The 25,307-nt window shown below is 37.5% G+C and overlaps 1 protein-coding gene across 2 annotated transcripts in view; it reads right to left on the bottom strand.

Annotated features, from left to right (window-relative positions):
- Window positions 1-3,486: 3,486 nt before the first annotated feature.
- eipr1 (EARP complex and GARP complex interacting protein 1) overlaps window positions 3,487-25,307 on the bottom strand; it is a 76,508-nt gene continuing 54,687 nt past the window's right edge. The window contains exons 7-10 of one of the 2 annotated variants that reach the window (XR_003934609.1): window positions 16,386-16,553; window positions 11,974-12,141; window positions 3,624-3,945; window positions 3,487-3,588 (exon numbers count right to left, since the gene is read on the bottom strand). Coding sequence is in view for 1 of the 2 variants with exons in the window: in XM_030127660.1 (XP_029983520.1) it covers window positions 3,771-3,945; window positions 11,974-12,141; window positions 16,386-16,553 (511 nt within the window). In the remaining variant the exon portion in view is untranslated. Of the gene's footprint in view, window positions 3,946-11,973; window positions 12,142-16,385; window positions 16,554-25,307 lie in introns of both variants that reach the window. The other variant, XM_030127660.1, reaches the window with a different exon arrangement.

A 25,307-nucleotide genomic window follows, 5' to 3' on the forward strand; every position in this document is an offset into this window, starting at 1 on the left:
ATATATATATATACATATATATATATATATATATATATATATATATATATATATATATATATATAGGGTGGGGAAGCAAAATTCACAATGGACATTTAGGTTTTTTTAGATTTTTTTCTCAGCAGGCACTACGTCAATTGTTTTGAAACCAAACATATATTGATGTCATAATCATACCTAACACTATTATCCATACCTTTTCAGAAACTTTTGCCCATATGAGTAATCAGGAAAGCAAACGTCAAAGAGTGTGTGATTTGCTGAATGCACTCGTCACACCAAAGGAGATTTCAAAAATAGTTGGCGTGTCCGTAAAGACTGTTTATAATAGAAAGAAGAGAATGACTATGAGCAAAACTATTGTGAGAAAGTCTGGAAGATACTATTAAAGAAGAATGGGAGAAGTTGTCACCCGAATATTTGAGGAACACTTGCGCAAGTTTCAGGAAGCGTGTGAAGGCAGTTATTGAGAAAGGAGGACACATAGAATAAAAAACATTTTCTATTATGTAAATTTTCTTGTGGCAAATAAATTCTCATGACTTTCAATAAATTAATTGGTCATACACTGTCTTTCAATCCCTGCCTCAAGATATTGTAAATTTTGCTTCCCCACCCTGTGTGTATATATTTATTTATTTATTTATTTTTTTTAAATCCATGACTATGATTTAAAATGTTCAACGTGAAAATTTCTAAAATACTTTTATACTGTACATAATAATTTTCTACCACAACTAACCATCTACTTTCTTCATCTCACTTAAGAAATATGTCAAATTAAATTTTAAGAAAATATTGATGTTTATAAACTATATGAATAAAAGTTTTGGGCTACAACTCGTAAGTTGTCCTGTTAATGCTGATTTGAGATATAAATATCAATACATTATTATTATTCTTATTCTTATTATTCTTCTTCTTATTATTATTATTATTAAACGTCAGTATTGTTTACAGTTAGAGCACTAAAAATATTTTAGAAATTTAGAGGTAGAACATTTAAAATCATAGACATGGATAAAAAAAACACAAAACAAAAAAAAAATCAATGTTGAGAGAAATTAAGTAAAAAACATTTTGAAAGCAAAGATAACAATTTAAACCAATGCAATGATATTCATCACAATACAAAACTGACATTTTATCATTATTGTTTTGTATCCCAGACCCTTGTTAGAGAAGAAACACCTGAATCCAACGTGTCCCAGTACTTTTGTCCATACAGTGTAAATTCAACTGCCATTATTTCTTAAGCTTGTAACTGATAATTTGAGTCTATTCTCTTGAAAAAGCAGGAAAAACCCATGATCTGTAATATCAACACCGCACATGAGGTTTCATCAGTCAATCTGTCATCAGTCAGTGTTTTAAAGATAAAACGTTTAGATTTTTTGCAGCGGTTTGTATATGTTATATCACTGTGTTGTAAAGTACAGGTTGAGGGCAGGAAGTGATTTACCTTGTAGGAAGCACAATTACATACTCAGTAAACACCCTGGTTTGCATCATTTACCATTCCTTGAATCAATCAAACCAAGAAACCTCTAGGCGCTTTCACTGAGCACAAAAAAACATCACTTTCACATGGGAGAAAAAAGGAAGAAAGTATAGAAAATGTAGGAAAAATAGCTTTTGGATTCTTGTTTCAATTGCATTTTGCACAGTTCTGTAGATGTGCGATGCTGAAAGAAGTATAACAACAGAGACAAGTAACGATAGCAACATTTAAAAGCAGGTTAACATTTACACACACTTACCTTGGCGTGCAACTGCAATGAAGTGCAATGACTTCGCTGTCAGCTTTTGCAATGATCCACATATTAACTGACATTTCATCACACTTTTTAGAGTGGATAACCTAGAAACGTTAAGTAAACAAAAGTCAAAAAGTGCAGCAGTGTTGAATGTTTGTCCCTATATTAAACTGTAATAAATATAGAAAAAAAAAAAGCTCATGTCGGTAAAAATGTCATTGAAGCATCTTGGTACTCACACCCACCATACTTGTGTGTATTTTCATTTGTTTTCTTAGGTAGAAGTATCTAGAAACATATGGACATTACACAAAAAAATTTACAAGAACATAACAGGGGAGACACAACATAAAGATTAAAGTTTACAGTTTCATGTGTTGCATTTATGGCCTAAAAACAAATGTCAGTTTATGCCCCATGGGGCTTTTTTTCATCCCTTATTGGGCCTTATTTACACACACAATCTAAAAAATAATTTTATGAGCCAAAAAAGTCACAGTTTGTTGCTAAGATAGTAAAGAAACATCTTGTTTCATGTCAAACAGCATAGTAGGCTAGATCAGGGGTATCAAACTCATTTTAGTTCAAGGGCCACATTCAGCCCAATATGATCTCCAGTAAAATAATAACATAGTAACCTACAAATGATGTCAACTATAAGCTTTTCTCTGTTTTAGAGTGAAAAAAGAAAAACTGCATGATGAAAATGTTTACATCTACAAATGATCCTTGTAAAGCAACCTCAAATTTCATAAGAAAAATAAATGCAATTTTAACAATATTATGCCTCAGTTTCTCATTTACACTTGTGCATTACAACTTACAGATCACAGTATTTTAGTTATTTTGTTTCAGGTGCATGGGCCAGACGTGGCCATCGAACAGGCCATACAAAGGCACAAAACATTTAGGAACAGGGAGAATATTGCTAAAATTGCATTTATTTTTCTTTAGAAATTTCAGGTTGTTCATGTTATTCACATTTTTAAGGATAGTTTGTAGTTGTAAATCTTTTCATCACGTAATTTTACATTTTTCACTCTGCAACATAGAGAAAAGTTTGGAGTTGTCATTATTTATAGGTTATTATGACAGTATTTTACAGGTCTGACCCACTTGAAATCATATTAGTGATTGTTAATATATTCAGTGTAATTTAAAAAATATATATACTTCATATTTATTTGTTTTATCAACAGACAATACAACACCGAAACTGGAGGTCACTGGTTGAACACAAAATATTTAAAATGACAGTGGTAATTATTATGCTTTGTTTTGTTCATAGTCTAGCCTTTTTCTCCAGTGCTTGATGAAGATATGCTCCTTGATCCGCAGATAATAAGTCAATCTTTCTATATGGTCAGTGTAATTTTTACATTTCATAACTTCATCCCATGGGTTGGATTGGAACCACTGGTGGGTCAGTTTTGGCCCACGTGCCCCATGTTGGACATATGTGGACTAGACGCTTCCTCACACTTGATACACGTCACCAATACCAAAACAGTTGTTTCCTTGGTACATTTTATCTTAATCATCGAGACTGAGGTGAAAAAGTATTAAAAGAGGAGAAAATCCCAAGGGGCTTCAGCTCTCTATAAGAACCAATGTCATAATGTCAAAAGCATCCACCCTGTTCCAAATTGTTTCTTCAAGTTTGTGTCCTTAAATGTTCTTATTTAATAATAAAAATAAAAAACTTGAAAAAATAAATACAAAAACATTCTTACCTATGCATTTTTTGACTTTAATTTTAATAACAGCACAGATCAGATTGTTTACAGTGGACAATAGGACATAATGTGTATTACAGTATATTTACATCACACTCATACTCACACGCACACACATGCACACTCACACACACACACACACACACAGTCTTGTCTATTGCCGCTTTCACATGCAATTTCCAGTGTGTGTGCAGCACACTGTAGCATGTCATAGTGGAATGTCGAACACACACAGACACACACACACACACACTCAGTGAGGTCACCTGTCTCTCTCTCAGAGCAGGATGCGGTATTTGAGGGCTCTGGGAACCCTGTTGATGACGAGGCGTCCATCGTAGCTTAGTGACGCAAACAGCCATGGATCGGCCGATGACCACTCCGCCGCATACACACTGTCTTCATGTTCTTCATATGTGGACACCACACTGTCCTTTAGAGGCTCCTTACTCCTGGACACACACAGGAAAACCATATGGAAGACGATTTACTGGAAATAATACTACTGCCTGTTGAGTTATTCTGCAAATCACGTTGACTGTATGTGACGGAAACCAATCTGGACATAAGGAATTAGCTCATGATAGATGTCAGAATTTCTTGGTACGTTGCTCTCCATCATCGTACCTTACACCTGGGACACACTGCCTACCTCTGTTGTATGTGGCAGGTGTCTTACTGTGCTGCTGCCACTATAAGACAGACCTTATACAATGAGTTTCCCGTTGATATTCCATCAGTATGACTTCATTTTGCCACAAATTCAGTTTGTAAGGAAAGAAAGGAGGTCAAGCAGTCATGTGATTTTCATTCAGCCCAAGAGAAACAGAGAGAGAAAAAGAGGAGTGGTGTGTACATCAGACTTTTTTTGTTCATGTCTGTGAGACACTGTGTTTTGGTCTACATGTTAAACCTATGGTGAAGGGTGTCAGTGATGTAAAATATGTCATTTTGACAATCAACAGAAGTTTACAGCCTAATTTCAGGGTGAGCCGTTCACTCCATATGTGAAAAGTCGGTTTGTCTCCTATTTTCTACATGATGCACTGCACTTGGATGAAGTAAACAGTGTGTTCTAGGCCTTAAAGTGCCAACACTAGCTCTAGTTTGCTGATCTTTGAACCAAACTTGTAGGTCACACCTTCACTACAACCATGTTCACCAGGAGCGATCCAACCAACCTTCAACTGAAACCGCAGCAGCCTCCATCAGTGTGATTAGATTAGATGTTATTACATTAGATTAGATTTGATGTGATTAGATTAGATTACATTAGATTAGATCACATGTCATTGATTATATTATATTATATTCGAGTATGTTAGATTACATTACATTGGATTAGATGTGATTGCATTGATTACATGTCATTCATTAGAGTACATTAGATTAGATTAGATGTGATTGCATTAGATTGGATGTGATTAGATTAGATTACATGTCATTAATTAGATTAGATTAGATTAGATTAAACTTTATAACTTTATTTATCCCACAATGGGGAAATTCACTGGTCAAGACAGCAACAGAATAAAGTGCAAGAAAACATGTACATGCATAAAGACAGTAAAAAAGACAAATATAAAAAATAATAACAGTAATAAGTGATAAAACTCTATAGACTATATACATATTTACAAAAGAGTGGAAATGTAAAATATCAGACAGTACAGATGAGACACAAACAGGGCAGGATTACACTGTTGTACAGTCTGACGGTGGTGGGGAGGATTCTATACTTTCTTTACAAGGGATGGACTTTAGAGAAAAAGAAACAGACTACGACTCACTTGGTGCTGTTTTATGTCAGATTATTATATGGATACTAAAACATGGATGAGAACCTGTGGCATTTGTTTTTTTCCAAAACCATAACGCTAATGAAAGATACTGGGGTGGAAAAATAAACTGAGTGACGTAAAATAAGCTAAAATAAGATAAGGCTAAGATAAGTTAAACTAAGATAAGGTAAGACAAGACAAGACAAGACGAGACGAGACGAGACGAGACGAGACGAGACGAGACGAGATGAGATGAGATGCAATAAGATGTGATAAGATAAGACTTTATTGATCCCACCGTATCGAAATTTCCCAGTTGACAGCAGCAACATACAACACACAAGTGGAAAAAAATAAATAAATAAAAATACCACAGGGGAGAAATGAAATATAAAGAAAATGAGAAATTTGGTATTTATATAGATAGAGAATTAGAATTAAACATTTTTGAAACTTTAATAGTATTTACATATTTACATTGTGACATGAAAAACATTACAAAACTGACTCCAAACCTGAGAAAACCTATTAGTAACAGACAGTTTTAAATATAAGTTATAGTCATACAAGCATGAAACAAAATGTTGAGTTGATGTAAGTTGAAGTTTATCTAATATTGTGTTCAATAGTTCCCATGGAAACTAGCTCCATCAGGTTAGCTCCAGTGGGTGGCTGTGAGCATGGAGGTGGAGAGTTTATGACCAAGCTATAACCTTTATTTCTACTCTGAGTCTAAAATACTCTATATGATATGCAAGTATGCACATCTATGTAAAAACACAAAAAAGTGATATGTATTAAGAGTTATTAGATTATTTTTCCTTGCCCTCACCTCTGTTTTGTTTAGTTTTCCTCACTGTAAAGGGCCATATAAATAAATGTGAGCTGAGTTATTGAAAGATGGGGCCTCTTTCCATTTATATCTCTGCTGCTGTGGACAACGCACACATTCCTTCACCTGCTGACGAATGAAGAATATTTACTTTATTTATGTTTATTCGCTATTTCTTGCTGCTTTCTGTAGACAAACAGCAGCCTCCCCTGTGCTGCAACACAAAGTATCTCTCACCACTGTAACAATGTAAGAATCCCAAAGAAAATTTTAGAATTATGATCTAGCATTACTGCCACCCTCAATTCCTCCCAAACTCACAACTGTAAGTAGTCCACAGGGACAACTGTGACATACATATTTGGATTTATTTTACACATTAACCATTTCTCACAGACAGTAGCTGCTCCCCCTGGACTGTTGCCTGGAATAAAAACACTGTTAAGTGCTCTGCTCCTATAGGTTCACTGGAGAAGGAGGAATCAAAAGGGGGAAATAAGAGGGCAACAATCAAACGTTACAACATACAGGCATTGTCTTAAGCTTTTTTATGCCATTGTTGCTGTTTGATTTACGTAAATGTGTGTGTGCGCATCCACATTAAACCATTCAAGTTTTTTTCTATCTGAGTACAAGCATAATTTAATTTAATTGTATGTCACATGAATCATTTCATTACCCTAATGAGAGTTAAAAATAGACATATGGTTGTTGGTGTCACTGCGCTCCTCAGTTCTTATTTGTAATTAGTGGAAAAACTTCATATTCAGATTCACTTTGTTTTAAAGGAGTGATATTTAGCTTTTTTAAATGGAATTATGCATTTTCAATCACTTCCCTGTGGTCTACATAAACTGTAAATGCTCTGATTGGGTCTGAATTGTTCATTAATTCAATTCTACAGGTCCATCTTCAACCCTATTTCTGAGTAATGACACCAGAAATGTCGTTTTGAGCGCTGGCCCTTTAAATGCAAATGAGCAACTTTATGCCCCACACCCTTCAGGTTGTTGACTGTGCTGCTCTGTCCCGTTCAACCAACAACTGAATATTTTAGGAAATTGGCTCAAAGTTTGGACATATTTTCAGTATGGACTACAACCGCTGCTGCTGACAAAAAATTATGGCATACTTGGAGAAATGTTCGTAGGGAAATCTTGACCTTATATGTGCAAATTTGTGATGTAACTAGTTATAGATGTAACAAATTAAGAAGGAATTAAAACGGGTTATAGAAATCCACTTGATTTTTGCCAAAATGAATAAAGATAGCTTTGCAGCACCTGGAGGGTTCAAATTCAAACTTTATGAACTATTAGGGTGCAAATGCACAAATAAATGAACCAAAGACTACTAAAAGTGGGTTTAGCAAAATATGGCCCCTTTAATTGTCATTTTAAAGGTAACATTACTAAAGTCCAAATCCACAGACTGTGACACACCGCAGGCTATGGGTGTGTATTGCTGCCATGTCAAAAAAATAAAAATTCAGTTCATGTTAAAATGGCACAGAAATTTATCACGTTATAACATGATAAATGCCTTTATTGTGAAAATGTGAAACTCATGTTCAAGTGAGTAGTGTAAGGAGACAGGATGAGTAGAGGAATATTGATCATTTATGCAGTTTCTGTAAGTTCTGTTTGATACATGGTGAGAATCTGCCATTATTGAACTTTGTAGATGATACTGTAACTACTGTGTTCACACTGAGGGTGTTTTTAAGATGCATGAGGCTGTAGAATATCTATATCTATATAATCTGGAAGTATCCTCCTGCTCAGGGGTGTCAAACTCATTTTAATTCAGGTTCCGCATTCAGCCCAATCTGATCCCCAGTGGACCAGACTGGTAAAATAATAGCATAATAGCCTATAAATAATGACAACTCCAAATATTTGTCGTTGTTTTAGTGGAAAAAATATGCAAGCTGCAGTCTGTCACTGTTCAGCATCAGCAGTAACACCTCAAGTTCAGTCTTCTATTGCTCTGTGACACACTGCATGTCTGAATTACAAGTTGACTAAGAGTGGATTTTTGGAAAAGCTTATAACCAGTTAATCACGCTATACCTTCCCTGCCCCTCCCACTTCATTCATGTCCGAACTGTACTATTTTGAACTTTATTAGCAACCGAAAAAAAAACCCCCCACCTAAATAAATACATCTGAATCACTGAACATCACACTCAATTTAATTTATCAATAAATATATAACTGAGCGACTCAGTATAAAAAATCTAAGTGGGAGTGATTTCTGAACTGTTAATTTCTGTTGAAATAAGTAATTCCAGTAGAGAAGCCTGATGTTAGCCGTCAGCACATACAGGTTGTCTGCAGGTGACGTCACGTCACAGCATAAACTGCAGGTGGAACAATTTTCTCCATAGAAAACACTGTCAAAATGTCTGTGGTTTAAATCATTTAGTCGCTCTAGTCAATCAATTTAAGAATCTACAATGAGCTTTCATCAAGTAACAACAGTTTGTTGTTTATGAGGAGGAATAAAAGCAAGACAGTGAACAAAAACAGCATGGGAACATTTGTTTGTTTGACTAGATTTTGTATATTTTAATTGTGTACAATAGTGATTTTATAAAAACACCTTTAAAGCAGCGTATGACTTTCATCATAACTTCACACTTATTTCAAATTTGTAAAACCTGAGTGATAGCCTACTTATCACTAATCCATTAGTCTTTCTGTGCTAATGCACCTAAATCACTTCCCTTATGGTGAACAACTTTGAAGAGTACTCCATCACAAACAATACGTTTTTTTACATTCCAAACCGAAACTTCACTTGGGCCTTTTCATAAATGTTGTTGCGAAGTGCATTGCGAGAACGGGAATTCCATGCAGCCGCAGCAGCAACAAACATATGGAGACAAGCAAGAACCCGTGTCTACAACTGGGTCAGAAGAAATGGAAGGAACAACTGTAAGTCAATTGTCATTTTATAATATGGGGTAGGTGATCATGAAAAACGATACTTAGACATCAGTTTCCTGGCATTTTTGGAATATATCATTGTGTAGGCTTATCATAGATGCCTAGCATGCATACAGGGTATGGCCACGCCCTCACCACTCATTCACTCCTTATAGTACGTGTATGATAAGCCTACACAATGACATATTCAGAAAATGTCTCCATATAAGTTTCGGTTTCAAATGTAAACAAACGGCTGTTTGTGATGGAGTCATCTTCAAAGTTGTTCACCATAAGGGAAGTGATTTAGGTGCGTAAGCACAAAAAGACAAATGGATTAGTGACAAGTAGGCGATCACTCAGGTTTTACAAATATGAAGAAAAATTAGTGATGAAAGTCATACGCTGCTTTAAGTAATGCCGCTAACGCTTAAATCAGGTGTACAGTTACACAAAAAACATATATACAGGCGAACCACTTTTAGTGAACTGCAAGTTTCTCCTTTCAGTTCAGTTGAAATAGAGCTCCTCCTCTCAACATAAGGATCATGTCAAATACATGCTATGATTTTATGTTGAAGATTTCCCTGTAATATTGTCTAAACTAGCACAGTCCACGCTTTCCTGTCTCATCCATTCTGATGTTTATCTATTACCCTCTGTCTGAATTTCACACATCACCAGAATCACGTGGTTGCAAACAAGCTATTGGTGTGAAGTTCTACCAATACCAATTAAGGTAAAATAATTAAATGATTAATTTTCTATCTTTTCTTAAAATTTAGCTAAATTCACAATAATGCTATTTTTACTCACTTATTTGTCAGTTTCTGTTGTCACACAAGTGACAGAATATAAACACGTCATTTAGATGCAGCAGGTAAAAACTTTATGGGAAAGCAATTTTACATTTTTAAGGGCTGAACATGAATATACAATATTTGCGTATATTCTTGAGGTGTACAACTGTCCGTGGATATGATGTGAGAGCCATGAGTTGATGGAGTGTCTTTTAATCTTTACTGAATTCATGTGACAGAATTTTAATACAGACCAATCTAAAAAAAAAAAAAAAAAAATCGAAGCCTCCTCTGCTTGGGATCCTCTACAAAAAAAAATTAAAAATATCACCATCCACAGTGGATTTAACAAGCGAATGTTGTGAAAGTGAACGCAAACACATAAAGTTTAGAAAATGGTTTATCTATTGGAAAGGTTCTGTGTGTGGTGTCCAGGTACTGTGGAGTGGACACGTACTGTACATTCAAGAGGGGTCAATGACTACGGTGGAAGGGTTAAAACTGACACTGAGTGCTGATGATTAGAAAGAAGAGTTGATAATTATTGTTGAGAGTCAGTCATCGAGTCTGAGAGCTGGTCGTTATGGATGAGAGGGGGAAAGGGACCATAATGGATAGAGGACAGTGGCAGGTTTTGGAAAGAACTGAATGATCACCATTACAGATGATATCCCTGCAATTTTAGAAATCAACTAAATGCTGTAGATGAAATCTGCTCGAGTGTTTTGACAGGAGCATATTTTTTAATGTTTTACCTGTCTGCTCTTACACACTATGTGTCAAATAAAGTCAAGTTCGTACAAGCCTTTAATATCTCAGGGTTTGTGTTTTATTAGATTTTCTATGGCATCCTAGAAGTGAACAGCAAAAGTATAATTTAATGAACACAAAACTCCTTATCAGATAGGATGACACTTATTGTCTATTTAACAAAATACCGTGATTCAAATCCTTTATGCACCAGAGCCAAAGAACAACCACTGGGTTATAGGTTGTTATAAACTTTAACAACTATTTATTATTATAGAATCGATCTGCATCATTCAACTGTAATGGTGCCTGTGTCATGATAACATTTACAGTGGATGTCCATGCATATGTATGAGCTTCACACCTTCTCCACTTCCTCAATAAGCGTTACATGCAAATAATTATTGCTTTGTCAGTGGGATGGTGAACAGAAATGTGTAAGTCTGAGGTAACTGATTTAGTCACTGATGGAGAAACGATACAGTAAATACATACTGCATACATCCAGTTATCACAATGATAATTTATGTTCACCAGAAAAAGTTTACGTATAAGTTTGTCCTGAAGGGAAATGGACACATGCATGTTACAAAAAGAGTTGAAAAAGACATGTTTGACCAGTTCACCACCCAAATGATCCATTTAACACCTTCTTGTACAAAATAGTTCTTTGGTCTTACTGGCTGTAAGCGTGAACTCTGTGATTGCAGTCACTTTACATACCTTTTGCTTCAGGGTGTCAACTTTATAGTTAAGTGAATACCCAAATGATCCAGAGGTAAGAGCTACAAAACCACTGTTCTACTTGGAAAAAAAAACCAAAAACAGCCGCTAGATGACATAAAAACCATTGATTTAATCTTAGTTGAAATTTTTGTACTTATTTTACTACCTAATAAATGCCTTAAAAATCAATATCCATTTATATGTAAGCTATATTTACATTTTCACCACTTTTTCTCTTACATACTGTTATTTTGGGGAACTGAAGCCCTGAAGTGCTCTTAAACCTACCAAAGTTCCCTGCCAAAAAGTGCACTTCAACCGCTTGCATTACTGTGTTACTGTGGTGTTTTAATACATTATTTTACTCAAACCGACCAACAAATTAACCGATCGAGGCATTTTTATGAGGCAAAAACTCCACCAGTGTGAGTCTAGTGGATCATGACAGAGCAATAAAACAGCTTCAGTTTCAGCATGAAGGTACAGAGGCTCAAAAAGATTTTCAGAAAATGGTGAGTTGAGAAGTTTTCACCATCAAAATGCAGATTTTTTTTACACATTTGTCAATTGTTATGTGCATTATCCCAAGTGAGTTATTTGATTCTATTTAGATGAAAGATCATGATCTAGTAGCACTTTAAGTAGTGTCACTTGGTCTTACTTGTCATCCTGGTGGTTGTCCTCCCCTTCACTGAGCTCGTCGTCGTCAACCAAGTGTCCAAACGGCTCTGAGGAGATGGACACCATGTTGGAGAGGATGAGGCGGCTGTCGCTGCTGGCTGTCAACACCAGCTGGTCATGGCTGTGGTTGTAGCGGACACTCCACACCCTGGGTTTGGATAAAAAACACACATTAGCAAACATGCATTCTGTTCTGTACGTTAAGCTTCAGTGTGTGATATTCAGTTACATCCAAAGGTGAAGTTTGCCATGCGATCACAACCGACCAAATACCACCCCCCACCCCCCCATTCCCTCCCCTTCAGCAGGCAACTTCATGGACCATAGCGGACATGTTCCCTCTGTAGATATAAACATTTCACTCTAAGGTCATGAATACACAATGGGTCCCAGCAATGATGAAAACCGCATATTTTATATTAATTTATGCAAAAGCTTAAAATCAGTGAGCACTACTATGGTGAATGTTTAAAAGCACTCAAACATATACGCATGTTTAGTCTGCATTTACTGGCAGACCACCCATGCCATAACACACAGACATGCAGAGAACCCCCCCACCCCCCACCCCCGTCTGTATCTCTCTTTCACACACTCATGCTCACACAAGTCATGCAGAAAATGCAGCGATCTCACAGTGGGATTCACAACAAAATATGCCTATCAGGGTGTGTATTCAGATGCCAATAATGGGGATTTGGTACCTTGCAGTCTATACTGAGGTTTAGCTCACATGAGTTGATGATTGCCATCATAAAATCCCTGATCCTGTTTTTTGTGCTCAGTTTCACTTGTTATAATGCGATTCTTGCTCACCTTTCCTCCCCCAGCCCTCTCTTTTTCTCATTTTTGTCCCTCAGTTTCTATTTCTCTGATTGCCAACACGTCTCTCTCTCTTGCTCTTTTTCATCCCCTTTCTCTCTCTCTGTTTGCTTTTGTCTATGTCTCTTTCTCTCTCTCTCCGTGAGCCTGGGGCACAGCTCAGAGTGCGGTCCCAGTTCCCTCACAGGGGGGGATTGAGGGATAACCGAGGCTGTTGACAGAAAATCAGCCTCGGCCACGCCGTTCCCTGCGCTCCCCTAATCCGCTTCCCTGCTAAAAAATAGTCCCTAATACCCCCAGCAGCCCTGAGGCCATATTCTGGCTGCGCTCCGAAAAATGAGTGCACACACAAACACACATACACACTCCAAGGGAAACACCCACACATATGTGCCACACTAAAGATAAATATACACACAATTCAAACACACACTGTATGCCTATGCATCACAGAAAAGCTTGAATACACACAACTGCATGTAGTCACACATAAAGATAAAAAAAAGAGAGAGCCCTTGCAAAATCACAGATTAGATGGCATTGTATGAGCACAGACACACACACACACACACACACACACACACACACACACACACACATAAACACACACACCTATCTACTATCAGAAGAGATTCCATCTGCAGCTATCTACAGTTATGGATATGTTTGCCAAGTCTATCTTTCTTATGGAGATAACGCCCGCTCCTGTGTGTGTGTGTGTGTGTGTGTATGTTCACATACACAAAGGAAAATTGTGTGCACATGCTAGTGTTCGTGCCATTGTGTGTGTGTGTGTGTGTGTGTATTGGTAAGGATTGGTGTGCTGCAGCAGTAGCCCAGTTTGGCTTGCAGACACACTGATCATCTATTCAGCTCACACAGGAGAGAGAGGGAAAATGTCTCACACACACACACACACTCACACACACACTCACACACACTCACACACACACATACACACTGTTTCTGCGGTACACTGTGTTCAGCTTGTAGCTCTGCCTGAAGCTTCACAGAACAGAGCCCAGAGCAGGACTGGGAGGAATTCAACCCACAGTGGTTAAATCCTTACTGACATAACGAGTAGCTGCCTATTTAATTAGTAAGTGGTATATTACTACCTTTTATTGCACCAGCAGTAGTTAAGGCATTTCATTAGTTAGGAGATAAAGTCATTAATAAAACCAGAAACCAATCAACAGTAGAGCAAAGGAGTTATCATCATGTTTATCATTACAGTTGGTGCATTTTCCTGAATGTCTGAGTGAATTTCACTGTGTGTAAGATTTTTTGCCCATTTTGCACACACTCTAATCAGAAAAACCAGTAATACTTTTTCAAATTAAAATAGTTTTGTTTTATGAAAAAAAAAAGTATATATATATATATATATATATATATATATATATATATATATATATATATATATATATATATATATACTTTTTTTTTTATATATATATATAAATATAAATATGTGTGTGTGTATCTATCTATCTATCTATCTATCTATCTATCTATCTATCTATCTATCTATCTATCTATCTATCTATCTATCTATCTATCTATCTATCTATCTATCTATACCTATGATGTAATAAAGTTTAAAGATGAACTGATGAATAGTCTGGCATCTAATAAAGCCCCGAGAACAAGATGACAATCAAGTTTCAGTAAAATGGGAGAAAAGTTGGGATGTAACTCTAGAAAACTGTGACATAACCAGGAAGTGAAGATATTTATGAACAACATCAGCATCCCAATTTTCTTAACTCTGGCAACTAATAATTCAAGTTGTTTGGTGTGAACTCCATTTAGATTTATGTGTCTACCACAGATGTTTCCTGCAGTTATTCAGATACTCACCGTCGTGACATTCCATAGAGATTAACAACCTCGGCCACAATGTTCTACTCGCATAACTCCAACATGAATATTCAACATGAAAAGATATTTACCTCCGCCAAGGAGGTTATGTTTTTGCCAGGGTTTGTTTGTTTGTTTGTCTGTTTGTTTGTTTGTCTGTCCGTTAGTGTGCAACATAACTCAAAAAGTTATGGACAGATTTGGATGAAATTTTCAGGGTTTGTTGGAAATGGGATAAGGAAGAAATGATTAAATTTTGGTGGTGATCGGGGGTGGGGGGGCCCACGGGGGGGGGCACTGATCAGCCTTGGCCGAGGTCTGCGCTCTCCGAGTGCTTCTAGTTTTATATATATCACTTAAATTTAATTCCAATTGTCATTCCGTCACAGTCTGTCATTTGAGCCATTGTTTGGTTTGTCTGCTCAGGGATGTTTGATCACGTGTATATTAAATTTGATCTATAATCAGATAAAGTAGGTTATAGTCAAGCATGGTAACACTTGATTCAACCCACCAAAGAAAACAAAACAGAATGACAGTCTTTTCTGAAGAAGTAGTAGAAACACTGTGACACTATTAGGTACATTAGTTAGTACTCCCGATGCAGATACACTATTAAGCCAAAAAAAAAAAAGTTACAAGCACAGTATTTGATTAGATCACCTTTTGCTCTGAATATTGGATGCATTTGCCCTTTGCATTGTTTATGCCACTGATTATGCATAATACATTTATTTCCACTGCATAAAGTCTTCTACATCACATCCAAAAGATTCTCAATGTGGTTCAGGTCTGGACTCTGTGGAGGCCAATCCATATGTGAAAATGATGTCTCATGCTTCTGAACCACTCTTTCACATCTTGATCCTGATGAATCCTGGTATTGTTGTCTTCTCTGATGTCTGCATCATCAGAGAAGAAAAAAACCCCCACTGATGTTCAGACCTGGTCATTCAGTATATTCAGATTCACCTGAACTCATTGTTTGGACACATAACATTACTGTTACTAGACCTGATCAACGGAAGAAACCTCTCTTCTCTCCCTGATGCATCCACCACTCTGGAACAGGGTCAATCTGGACTCATCGGACCACATGATCTTATTCCATTGAAACACAATATTTATGCTCTGTATCAACTGATGGTTGGTTAAAAAATGAGAAGCTAGTCACTGGATCAGTTAGAATTAAAGAACGTGTTGTATCTGAAAGATATTAATCATGGTGTAAATTATCTGATGGAAGTCTTTTACCTGTTCTTAGTTAAGCTCAGGTGGCGACTTGTTTATTTGGACAAATGGTGTCAAATGTCTCATTGGAAGGTATGAAAAAACCAAATCTTATTTTCAGGTGATTACACACCAATAAAAATATCATTATGAATAGAATATTTGATTTTTGAATGTAGATCCCACTAAATCCCACACATTAAAACCTTAGAGGGCTGAATTATTTCTTCTGATAGATGCAGTTAAACTAAACATTGTAAAAACTTGCCCTCCTGTTGCCTTCCTGAGTTAATCCAAAGGTTTATAATTATTTTCATTCAAGGCCAAATACCACCATCACTATTGGAGCTCAGAGATTCACTAGGACAAAAGGGAAGCAAGAAGAACTGGTGCACTCTGGAACCCAGGGCTTCCAGTTGAAGGACAGCACCCTCTCACCCACCCCTGCCCTGGTCTGTGTGACCTCCCTCCACCCACCAGTGAGAGTGCTCCTCCAGGGTCTTGACAGGCTCCTGGACGTTGCGGACATCCCAGAACTTGACCTTGCAGTCGTCTCCACAGCTGGCGAGGTAGTATTGGCGGTTCGGATTGAAGTCCAGGTCACGGACCAGCTGGCCATGGGCATTCTCTATACAGTATATCTGACTGGAGGGGAGAAACAGAGGGAGGGAGGGGGAGGGAGGGAGGAGACAGAGGGCAATGAAGGGAAGACGGATGAGAATGGGAAAAAAACATTGGGATGGAGGGATAAGAATGAGAGGAAGCAGCCGGGTAGAGACGTGATAAGGAAGAGAGAAAGAAAGAGAGAGGAAAAGAGAGAGAGAGAGAGAGAGAGAAGGGGATATGACAGAACAACAAAAGGAGATATGAGAGAGAGAGAGAGAATGATTCACTGGGTCCACACAGGCGAGAACATTCCCAAGCTAAATCAAAGCCTCCTCTGTGTCTGTGTCTGTCAGTGAAGGCCAGGCTCAATAAAGAAGCCGACACCGGCGGTGGTAAATTATAAAGGCAACCCTCATAACCACACAGCCTTGAGTTCCTGCTAGAGCGAAGTTAACAGAATGACATGACAGAGGAAGAGAGACGCTCTGTGCATTGTGTTTGTTTCCATCTTTCTGGCCACTTCATCCACCTCCACCTTTTATACCCAATATATTTTCCTTAGTTCATCTGCTCTCCTTAAATACATACTTAGAAAAAAAAAAAAACATTCTTTTTTTCATTTCTCCTCTTCTGTCTTTCAACCATGTCTTTCTTTACATGTTCTTATGGTTTCAAGATCACATTCAGTTCTACTAGTGCTAATTAGAATTGAACTCACAGGGAAACAGAGTAAAAAATGACAAAAGGTTTGCCTATAGATTGCTTTGAATGCACCCATGTAATGCAAAGGCACAACGACTAATATTTTTACTCCATCTTATTGTCTAATATGAAGAGTGACAAACTCAGCTGGTGATTATGTGGAAGGTTAAAGCCTTTTTGCACATTATATGTGTGTATATTTCTTTACACACAGACAATTCAAAGACACATTAAATCTGAGACAAAAGTAGATAAAATAGATACATTTATGCAAGTTACTTTAAAGAAGATGAAAATGAAACAAAACTTTTAATAAATGTAAAAAGTAAAAGAGTACAGTTTATAGTTACAGTGTAAGTGGAAGAGATGTAGAGAAGTTAAGTGTTGTATTTTAAAGGCAGTAGCAAACAGAAAAGTGTTGAGACATCAGAGTTGGAGTTGTTCAAGATCCAGTTTTTGGAGCATAAAAGCTAAATGCTTCTTCACATGTTTGGATCAGACTCTGGGGACATTGGTCTCTCGTGAGCTGAACATGTAGCTTTTCAATAGAAGCTCAAGCTCTTAGAATTAGACCCTTTGTAGCTTTGTTGTTGTTGTTGTTTTCATTTTTCTATACAATAGCTTTCAATATTTTGGTTCTTTGTGTTACACTGTTCTAACACTTTAATGCACCACTCTTGAACAGACGTTGTCCCTTAAAAATAAACTTGAATGATGCTACCTACCCAACATCAAAATGAAGACAAAACTAACTGGGAAAGAAACCTGAAAATCTGCAAACAGTTTTGTCAAGTTATGTTGGAAGGCTAACAATATTCCACTGCTCTCATTTGGATGAAAATATTAATTAATAACAGGGCTTCCATTTATAGGTATGAATAATTGAAATTGTAAACCGTAGTATGAAAACATAATTTCCTATGTTAGCATACCTGCCAGTTACAACATATGTATTAATGATGCACGTGCTGGTAACAGCTACCTTTGAAGGCAATTTACTGAATAAAAAATCAGAAAGCAACAAATTGACTGGAGTTGGAGAATGGAAAGGCATTTAAATAACCAATTAGATCTACAGCTCTGCCTCCACCATCAATGCAACATGAAATGGTGGAAAATGTCTACTTGTTTTCCACAGCAACATTTCCTCTCCGGGCTGGCCCAGCGAAGCTCAGCTTGGCTTGGTTTTGTTCAGTGGAGTGGAACGCCTCAGTGTTGTGGCCCAGCTGGATGCCAACAGCAGCTAGCCAGCTAGCTAGTCACCCTGCTGATCACGTTAGGCAATTAACATGCTAATTAAAAATCTCATTAAAATAAGGCAAGTATAAGAGAATGACCTGGGGCAGACCGCTGGGCTTCAATTAGGTCAAGACAACTCAGGGACTTTGTGACTTTGTGTGTGTGTGGGTGAATGTGTGTGTGCATGTGTGTCGGTGGTGGTATGTGCTGTCACTGCCACTGGACCGTGGCTTTGGTGTGAGCATATGGAGTCTGGCAGAAAATGTCAAATAGCAAAGAAGAGCTTCAGCCGAAAACAATAGATTGAGCATAAATGCGCATTGTATTACTTATTGTGTACAGATAAATGTACATGCAGGTGCAGATGCAGTGTATTGATACTAGATTTGCACAAATTAGCATAGCACATACCTACACAAACTGTGATCAGCGTTAAAAATCCTCCTGTCTGTGGGATGAGTTACATGCACTGGAATCAATTTAGGGCAGTCACGATAATGAAATTTGAGCTGGTGATTAAAGTTTCAGTATGTGATAGCTTTTTAGCATCATGGGGAAAAATGACATGGTTACCATTCAGCATATTTTAATCCAAGTGGTCTAAGTGGACATTATATGTCTGCATCTTCTCCTTGCTTGTGTTTTCAGGCTGCAGAAAGTCTACTCTTTGACCCAGGTTTTTGTCTAATCACAGGGGTTTTCAGACAGGTAGGGGAGTTAAAAACCTGAATGACAACTGTAATGATCTTCTGAATCCAACATACGTGACCTAGACATGAGTCTGTTTCTCTACTTCATGTCTAGACATGAGAGTTTGGAGAAACCGCTTCAGTTTTATCTAACAGGGTCAAACAATGTCAGGGGCATTTATATATGTTTTAGTTTGGACCGAGAGCTGAGCTGCATAAGTAAGAGCTATATTTTCAAAGTCTGGCATTTTTCTCCACCTGATATGGCCTCCTGCAGCTTTAAGTCATACAGTTAAATTGAGCTTATAGAACAGATTAGAACAGAGCTCAGAATTTTGACACATGAATTAGTTCTATTTCTGTTGCCTGTTCTTAATACAAACTGAACATGGCAGATATGACAAGACTTAAATATACAAAATTTGTCACTGAAATATTCGACCGAGATGAAGTCAGTTAAAGATTGGCCTTTAAACAATGGCAAATCATGTATTAGTTCAGAAGAATGCAGGCAATTGTCATGATTATGTAAAAGATATGGTGATTATCTGAAATAATTGTAATATGGTGATTATGTAATAGTTGCAACACAACTGCATAGCACTGTAAAAAGTACGGCGAAGTAACGTTACCAGAAATGTTATCAGGATACAGTTTTGTGTTGCTGTGGATAACAAATGATTATATTTCTTCAAAGTTTATTTATGCCCTTGAGTGAGAGTTGAAGAAACCTGATAGTTAATTGTGGTTCTTACCTTCTCTTTACTGTCAAATCGTGGCAGATACTTAAACCACAGGTGTCAAACATAGGGCCCGAGGGCCAAAACTAGCCCGTCAACGGCTCCAATCTGGCCCATGGGATGAATTTGTGCAAAAAAATGCTAAAATTACACTGAAGATATTAACAATCGAAGGTGTGAAACTCATTTTAGCCCAACATGATCTCAAGTGGGTCAGACTAGTAAAATAATAACATAAATACCTATAAATAATGACAACTCCAAACTTTTCTCTATGTTTTAGATTGAAAAAAAGTAAAATTACTCAATGAAAATGTTTACATCTACAAACTGTTCATGAACCTGAACCTGAAACATGAACCTGAAATTTCTTAAGAAAAATAAATGCAATTTTAACAATATTATGCCTCAGTTTAACATTTACACATTTGCATTACAACTTACAGATTACAGTGGATCTACAAATACACAAAACACTTAAGAACAGGTAGAAAATTGGTAAAATTGCAAAATTTTTCATATTGTTTATATTTATTCAAGTTATTCACATTTTCTGTGAAAGAATAGTTTGTAAATGTCAAGATTTTCATATCATTTAACTAAAAAATGTTGAGTTGTCATGACTGTACTTTTACTTGTAATGTACAATCAACTGAAACATAATATTGTTAAGATTCAGTTATTTTTCTTAAGAAATTTCAGGTTGTTCATGTTATGCACACATTTTTTAAAGAAACTCTGCAGATGTAAACATTTTCATGATGTAATATTACTTTATTCACTGACATAATTTTACTGGTTCAGCCCACTTGAGATCATATTGGTCTGTATGTGGCCCCTGAACTAAAATGAGTTTGACAGCCCTGCTCTAAACAATACAGCATGTTCCCATTCTTTGTCATCTTTCCTTTAAGTTCAGCAGACTGGACCCTACACTGTGTGTACTGGGTGTATTCTTATCTTCTATTGGCCAACAAATCAGGCTTCTAGCTCCTATCCTATCATTGAAATTATATTAAACATTTATCACCCATTTGTTATATAGTAATTGTGCTGAAGAAAATTGTCTAGTGATAAATATCGTTGGCATATTATTGCCCAGCCCTGATATAAAGTAACACAGAGATCTGTTACATCTAGCAATGCAGACCTTAAACCACTTGTTCTTAAAGTGCAACAGCATATTGCAAAAAAAACAAAACAAAACAAAACAACAACTAAATTCTTGCTATTTAGACGTCAAATTTTTCAATAAGGGCAATTAAAAAAATCATGTAAAATGCAATTTAATAACTACAATTATTTTTTAAATAATTATTAAAACTACACTGTTGCCTATGAAGTTGGAATAAAATATTTTCTCTTCTCTTCCTGTGATTTATTCTTGATAGATAAAGTGTAAGTGGGACTCAGCATGTAATGATGCCACCAGGTCAAAGGTGATTCGTGATATACTAAATAAGAGAGAAATATGTCTGAAAACAAAATTATTCCAACTTTGTGGTGTAAACCCCCCCCCCCCCAAAAAAAAAAAACAATAGACAACTTCTTCATGCTCCTGCGCATTAACAACCAGTTTCCCAGTCATGGATTAAACCCTGTCTGAGCCTAAAAGAAAAAGTCATCAGTTGAAAAAAGTTTTAAGTCTTGGTCTAAGTTTAATTTCTGTCTGGAAACTGGAGCCTAAAACAATCTTAACACCATGTTTTTATTGCACCGTTGGAGTAATAATCCGAGTCGATTTAGAAGTTTAACCGAACTTCTATTTCACTCAAAATAGCAAAATCCAGTGTAATTTTTTCGCAGGAGTGCATGATTTATTTACAGCACTCCCTCCCTCCTCTGCGTGTGACTCTGAGGTAAAAGGCGTGACCCCAGGCTGTAGGGTGGCTGGTGTTCAACCCAGCCCGCCGTGGAATGGGACGCGCCCGCCGCGTGAAAAGGAAATGGAGCAGGAAATTGGGTTAGTTTCGCTGTTTCCCTCTCCGGTGTCTCTGAGCAATCCCCTCCAAGCACACACACACACGGAGGAACACACTCAGGCATACACTCCCTCGGCCCCGGCTAATCGTGGAGAGACCTGGGACGTTTTATATGTGGGTGTGTGTTTGTACGAGTGCAGGGGATTATAGTTGTGGCCAGCATAAGCCACCAAACACACTCAATCTAAAGTCATTCATCTAGCGAGGTTGAGCGTGTGTGAGTGTGTGTGATGGGGGGTTGATGAGGGGACAGGGGACTTATTACACACACTGTTGGGCGCAAGCGGATAAAAAAATAAAACTGTGAAAACACACTCTCACAAACACTGTTATGTGTGTAAACACAGAAGAAGATATAGGTGTGTAAGAGGGGAGCTACAAAGGTAGATAGACAAGCACACGTTTGGCAATCACACACACACACACACACACACACACTCTCCTGGCTTAGTCTGGGTGATAAATCTCTCTACTGAGGGGATCGACTGGAACACAGACGCTCACAGTCACACACAAACTCACACACACACATACACACACGTCTCTGTTTCTATGACAACTGCTGTGAAGAGGGAGGGGGAGAAAAGAAAAATCGAAAGAGGAGAGCAATCATTTCATCGCTGATCAAAATTAAAGCGTGGTTTTGAGATGGGGCTGGCAGAGAAAGAAAAGGTGCGAGGAGGACATGCAGGTAGGCAGGCAGGCAGGCAGGCAGAGAGCTGGGGGAGGGGGAGGAAGGGGGAGGGTCTGCACATGCATTAAAGTCTGGGATCATGACATCAAGCAGCCTTACTGATCGGGGAGGTCTTTGTGGTTAGCACAAAGCTCTCACAATTGGTTCACAAAAGTCACAATGGAAAAAAAAACAGGAAAAAAATTAGATGATAAACTGCACCTATAAACTTCAAAAAAGTAAAACTATATCCCCAGCACTTCACTTTATTGTAATTAAGTCATGAAAATGTTTCAATTGTCAGTAAAAATGTAAAACCATCAAATAAAGCACATTATTTTACACCTGTACCATCAATCTAAATGACATTTTTTTTTACTATTCTTTAATTCTCACTTCTACAGAAGGTCATGAATACATCATTATGAGAGTTACAGTAGGATGTATGCGTCGTGTCTACTGAGAGGGAGGGGTGGGCTTGGAGAAAAGGTTACAGATGATCGATTTGACAGTAGCAGGGTTCAAAAGGTCACCCTCAAATCAACAGCGGCATATGGAATACCACTATTTCAAAAACAGCTGATATCTTTTGCATAATGGCCCCTATTTGAATGTGAAATACGATACTCGTAATAGGCAACACTTTTTGCATAATGGTGGGATATTTGAATATGTGAATAAAATATGATGGAAGACGCTTTTGAATAATGGTTTACCTTGGGTACCCTATCATTATGGCACGCTGAGCCACTGCCAAATCTGTTGAATAGGTGGTATAAAAGGGATGCTTTTGGTCAGATGGTGTGTGTGGTGTGAACGTAAGCCTGTGTTGTCTGTCTGGATGAAGAGTTTTGATGCTGTCTAGTTCTTGTCTTTGTACAGCTGGCTTTTAACCTGGATTGTGAGGGAGCAAATAGCACCACTATCAATCATTTTGCCGTCTTTTACACTCACTCTCTCTTCCCATATCTGCTCATTGTGCTCTCTCTCTCACTCTCTGTCCATCTCGTTCTCACATTCACACACAAACATGCGCACAAACACACACACCACAGGGGAGGTGTAGAGTCCATGCTTCACTGCAGCACTGCACTGCTTTTCAGTATGCACCCCGCAGTGCATGGTATGGCCGCAGGCATGACAGCTATTACACAGCCCAGTCTGAGTGTGTATGTGTGTGTGTGTATGTGTGTGTGTGTGCTGCCCCTCACTGTGGACCGTCATTCCAAGAGGGAATTCAGGGAGACACAGAGTAAGAACATCCCAAATGACAGCACCATGTCTCTCTCTCTGTCTCTGTCTTACACACACACACACACACACACACACACACACATGCACACACGCATGCACACACGCACACACACACACATCTGTATGCCCACTGGCTAGTACTACATGCCTGTTAGCTAGCCTAATATTATTCAAAGGCTCTAAGCACCCCAGTGTGCCAGGAATGACACACAGTTGGTTTCCCACAAACTAACACAACATTGGTTTTCATCATTTTTCCACAAAGACATTTTCAACTTAGAGACAGAATTTGTTACTCTAACACATTCATATATTCACATGTGGATGTTTGTGAACATATAGCATAGTTTAAACTATAACTGGGTCTGTATTGTGTGTGTGTGTTTAGGTTTTGATTACTGTCTCTGTCCTGCAGGGAAACTAAACAATTTCAATTTCTCAAGTTTGTGTCCTTAGGATAACATGAGTTATGCAGCATTTCCTCGAAAAGTGTTTATTGTAGCTCAGTGTTCGCTGGAGAATCAAGTAAAATCACATATATTGAAGGAAGTTGAATGTTTGAAACTTTTCCAAATAAACATGATTTTTTTGTTGTTGTTATTGTAACAAATCATTTGAAAAGCTGTGAGTTGGACTGGAAGTAAACGCATAATATCCACATGTGGGCAACTTGTGAGCTGACCTAACCACCCACTTATTCTTCTGACCTTTACGCTTATACCGTCTTTTAAGTAGGCTATACTAAAAAGATAAGTGAAATGCGGGATTATCCAGTGGACTATGAGGACCATCATCAGTTATTACAAACATGAGGAGCTGAAACAAATGAAAGAGGAAGGATGAAGGGTGGAGGCAGAGGCAGAGAGGCAAAGAGAAAGATTATGTGCCTGAGGAAACTGTTCCTAGGGTCGCTGCTCCGCTGCTGACTGAGAATGAGAACTTCTGCTGCAAAGAGTGAGACCTGCTGGGACCTACTGTACTATAACATGGCTATAGACTGAGAGCTATGCCACCCCAGAGGGGATTTCATTTTTTTTTTTTTTTCAGTTCGAAACTTTCTAGAGTATACTTGCGAAACAATATAAACTATGAAAATAAACAACCAAAAGGCTTACTGTGATATAAAGCTGTACGATTGGGTGAATGTCATATTGTGTTTTTTGCAAGTCTACTTGCATGGTTAGCAAAGAAAAAGTACAAATTAGTCTTTTAGAAATTTGTATTTTTTTCAAATCAAACATACAAACTTAAACTAGCCTAAAAACTTTAATTCTACGTGCTGCATGCTGCCAATATTGAGAAAAGCTTTGTGTTATTTACTCTGAACTGAACAGTTTAGTACCTGCTTTTACTTTTGTGATTAAAAGACCAAAATAAGACTACTGCTTTTCCTATCCAAACCCAAAAAAAAAAAAGTTTTTAATTTCAAAAAGAATAGTGTGTTTGATATGTTTAAAGACAAAGTACATGATTTCTGGCACTGGGTGTCTCTTAATGAAGACAATAACACAAAG

The sequence above is a fragment of the Sphaeramia orbicularis genome, chromosome 22, assembly GCF_902148855.1.
Source record: "Sphaeramia orbicularis chromosome 22, fSphaOr1.1, whole genome shotgun sequence".
Taxonomy (NCBI): domain Eukaryota; kingdom Metazoa; phylum Chordata; class Actinopteri; order Kurtiformes; family Apogonidae; genus Sphaeramia; species Sphaeramia orbicularis.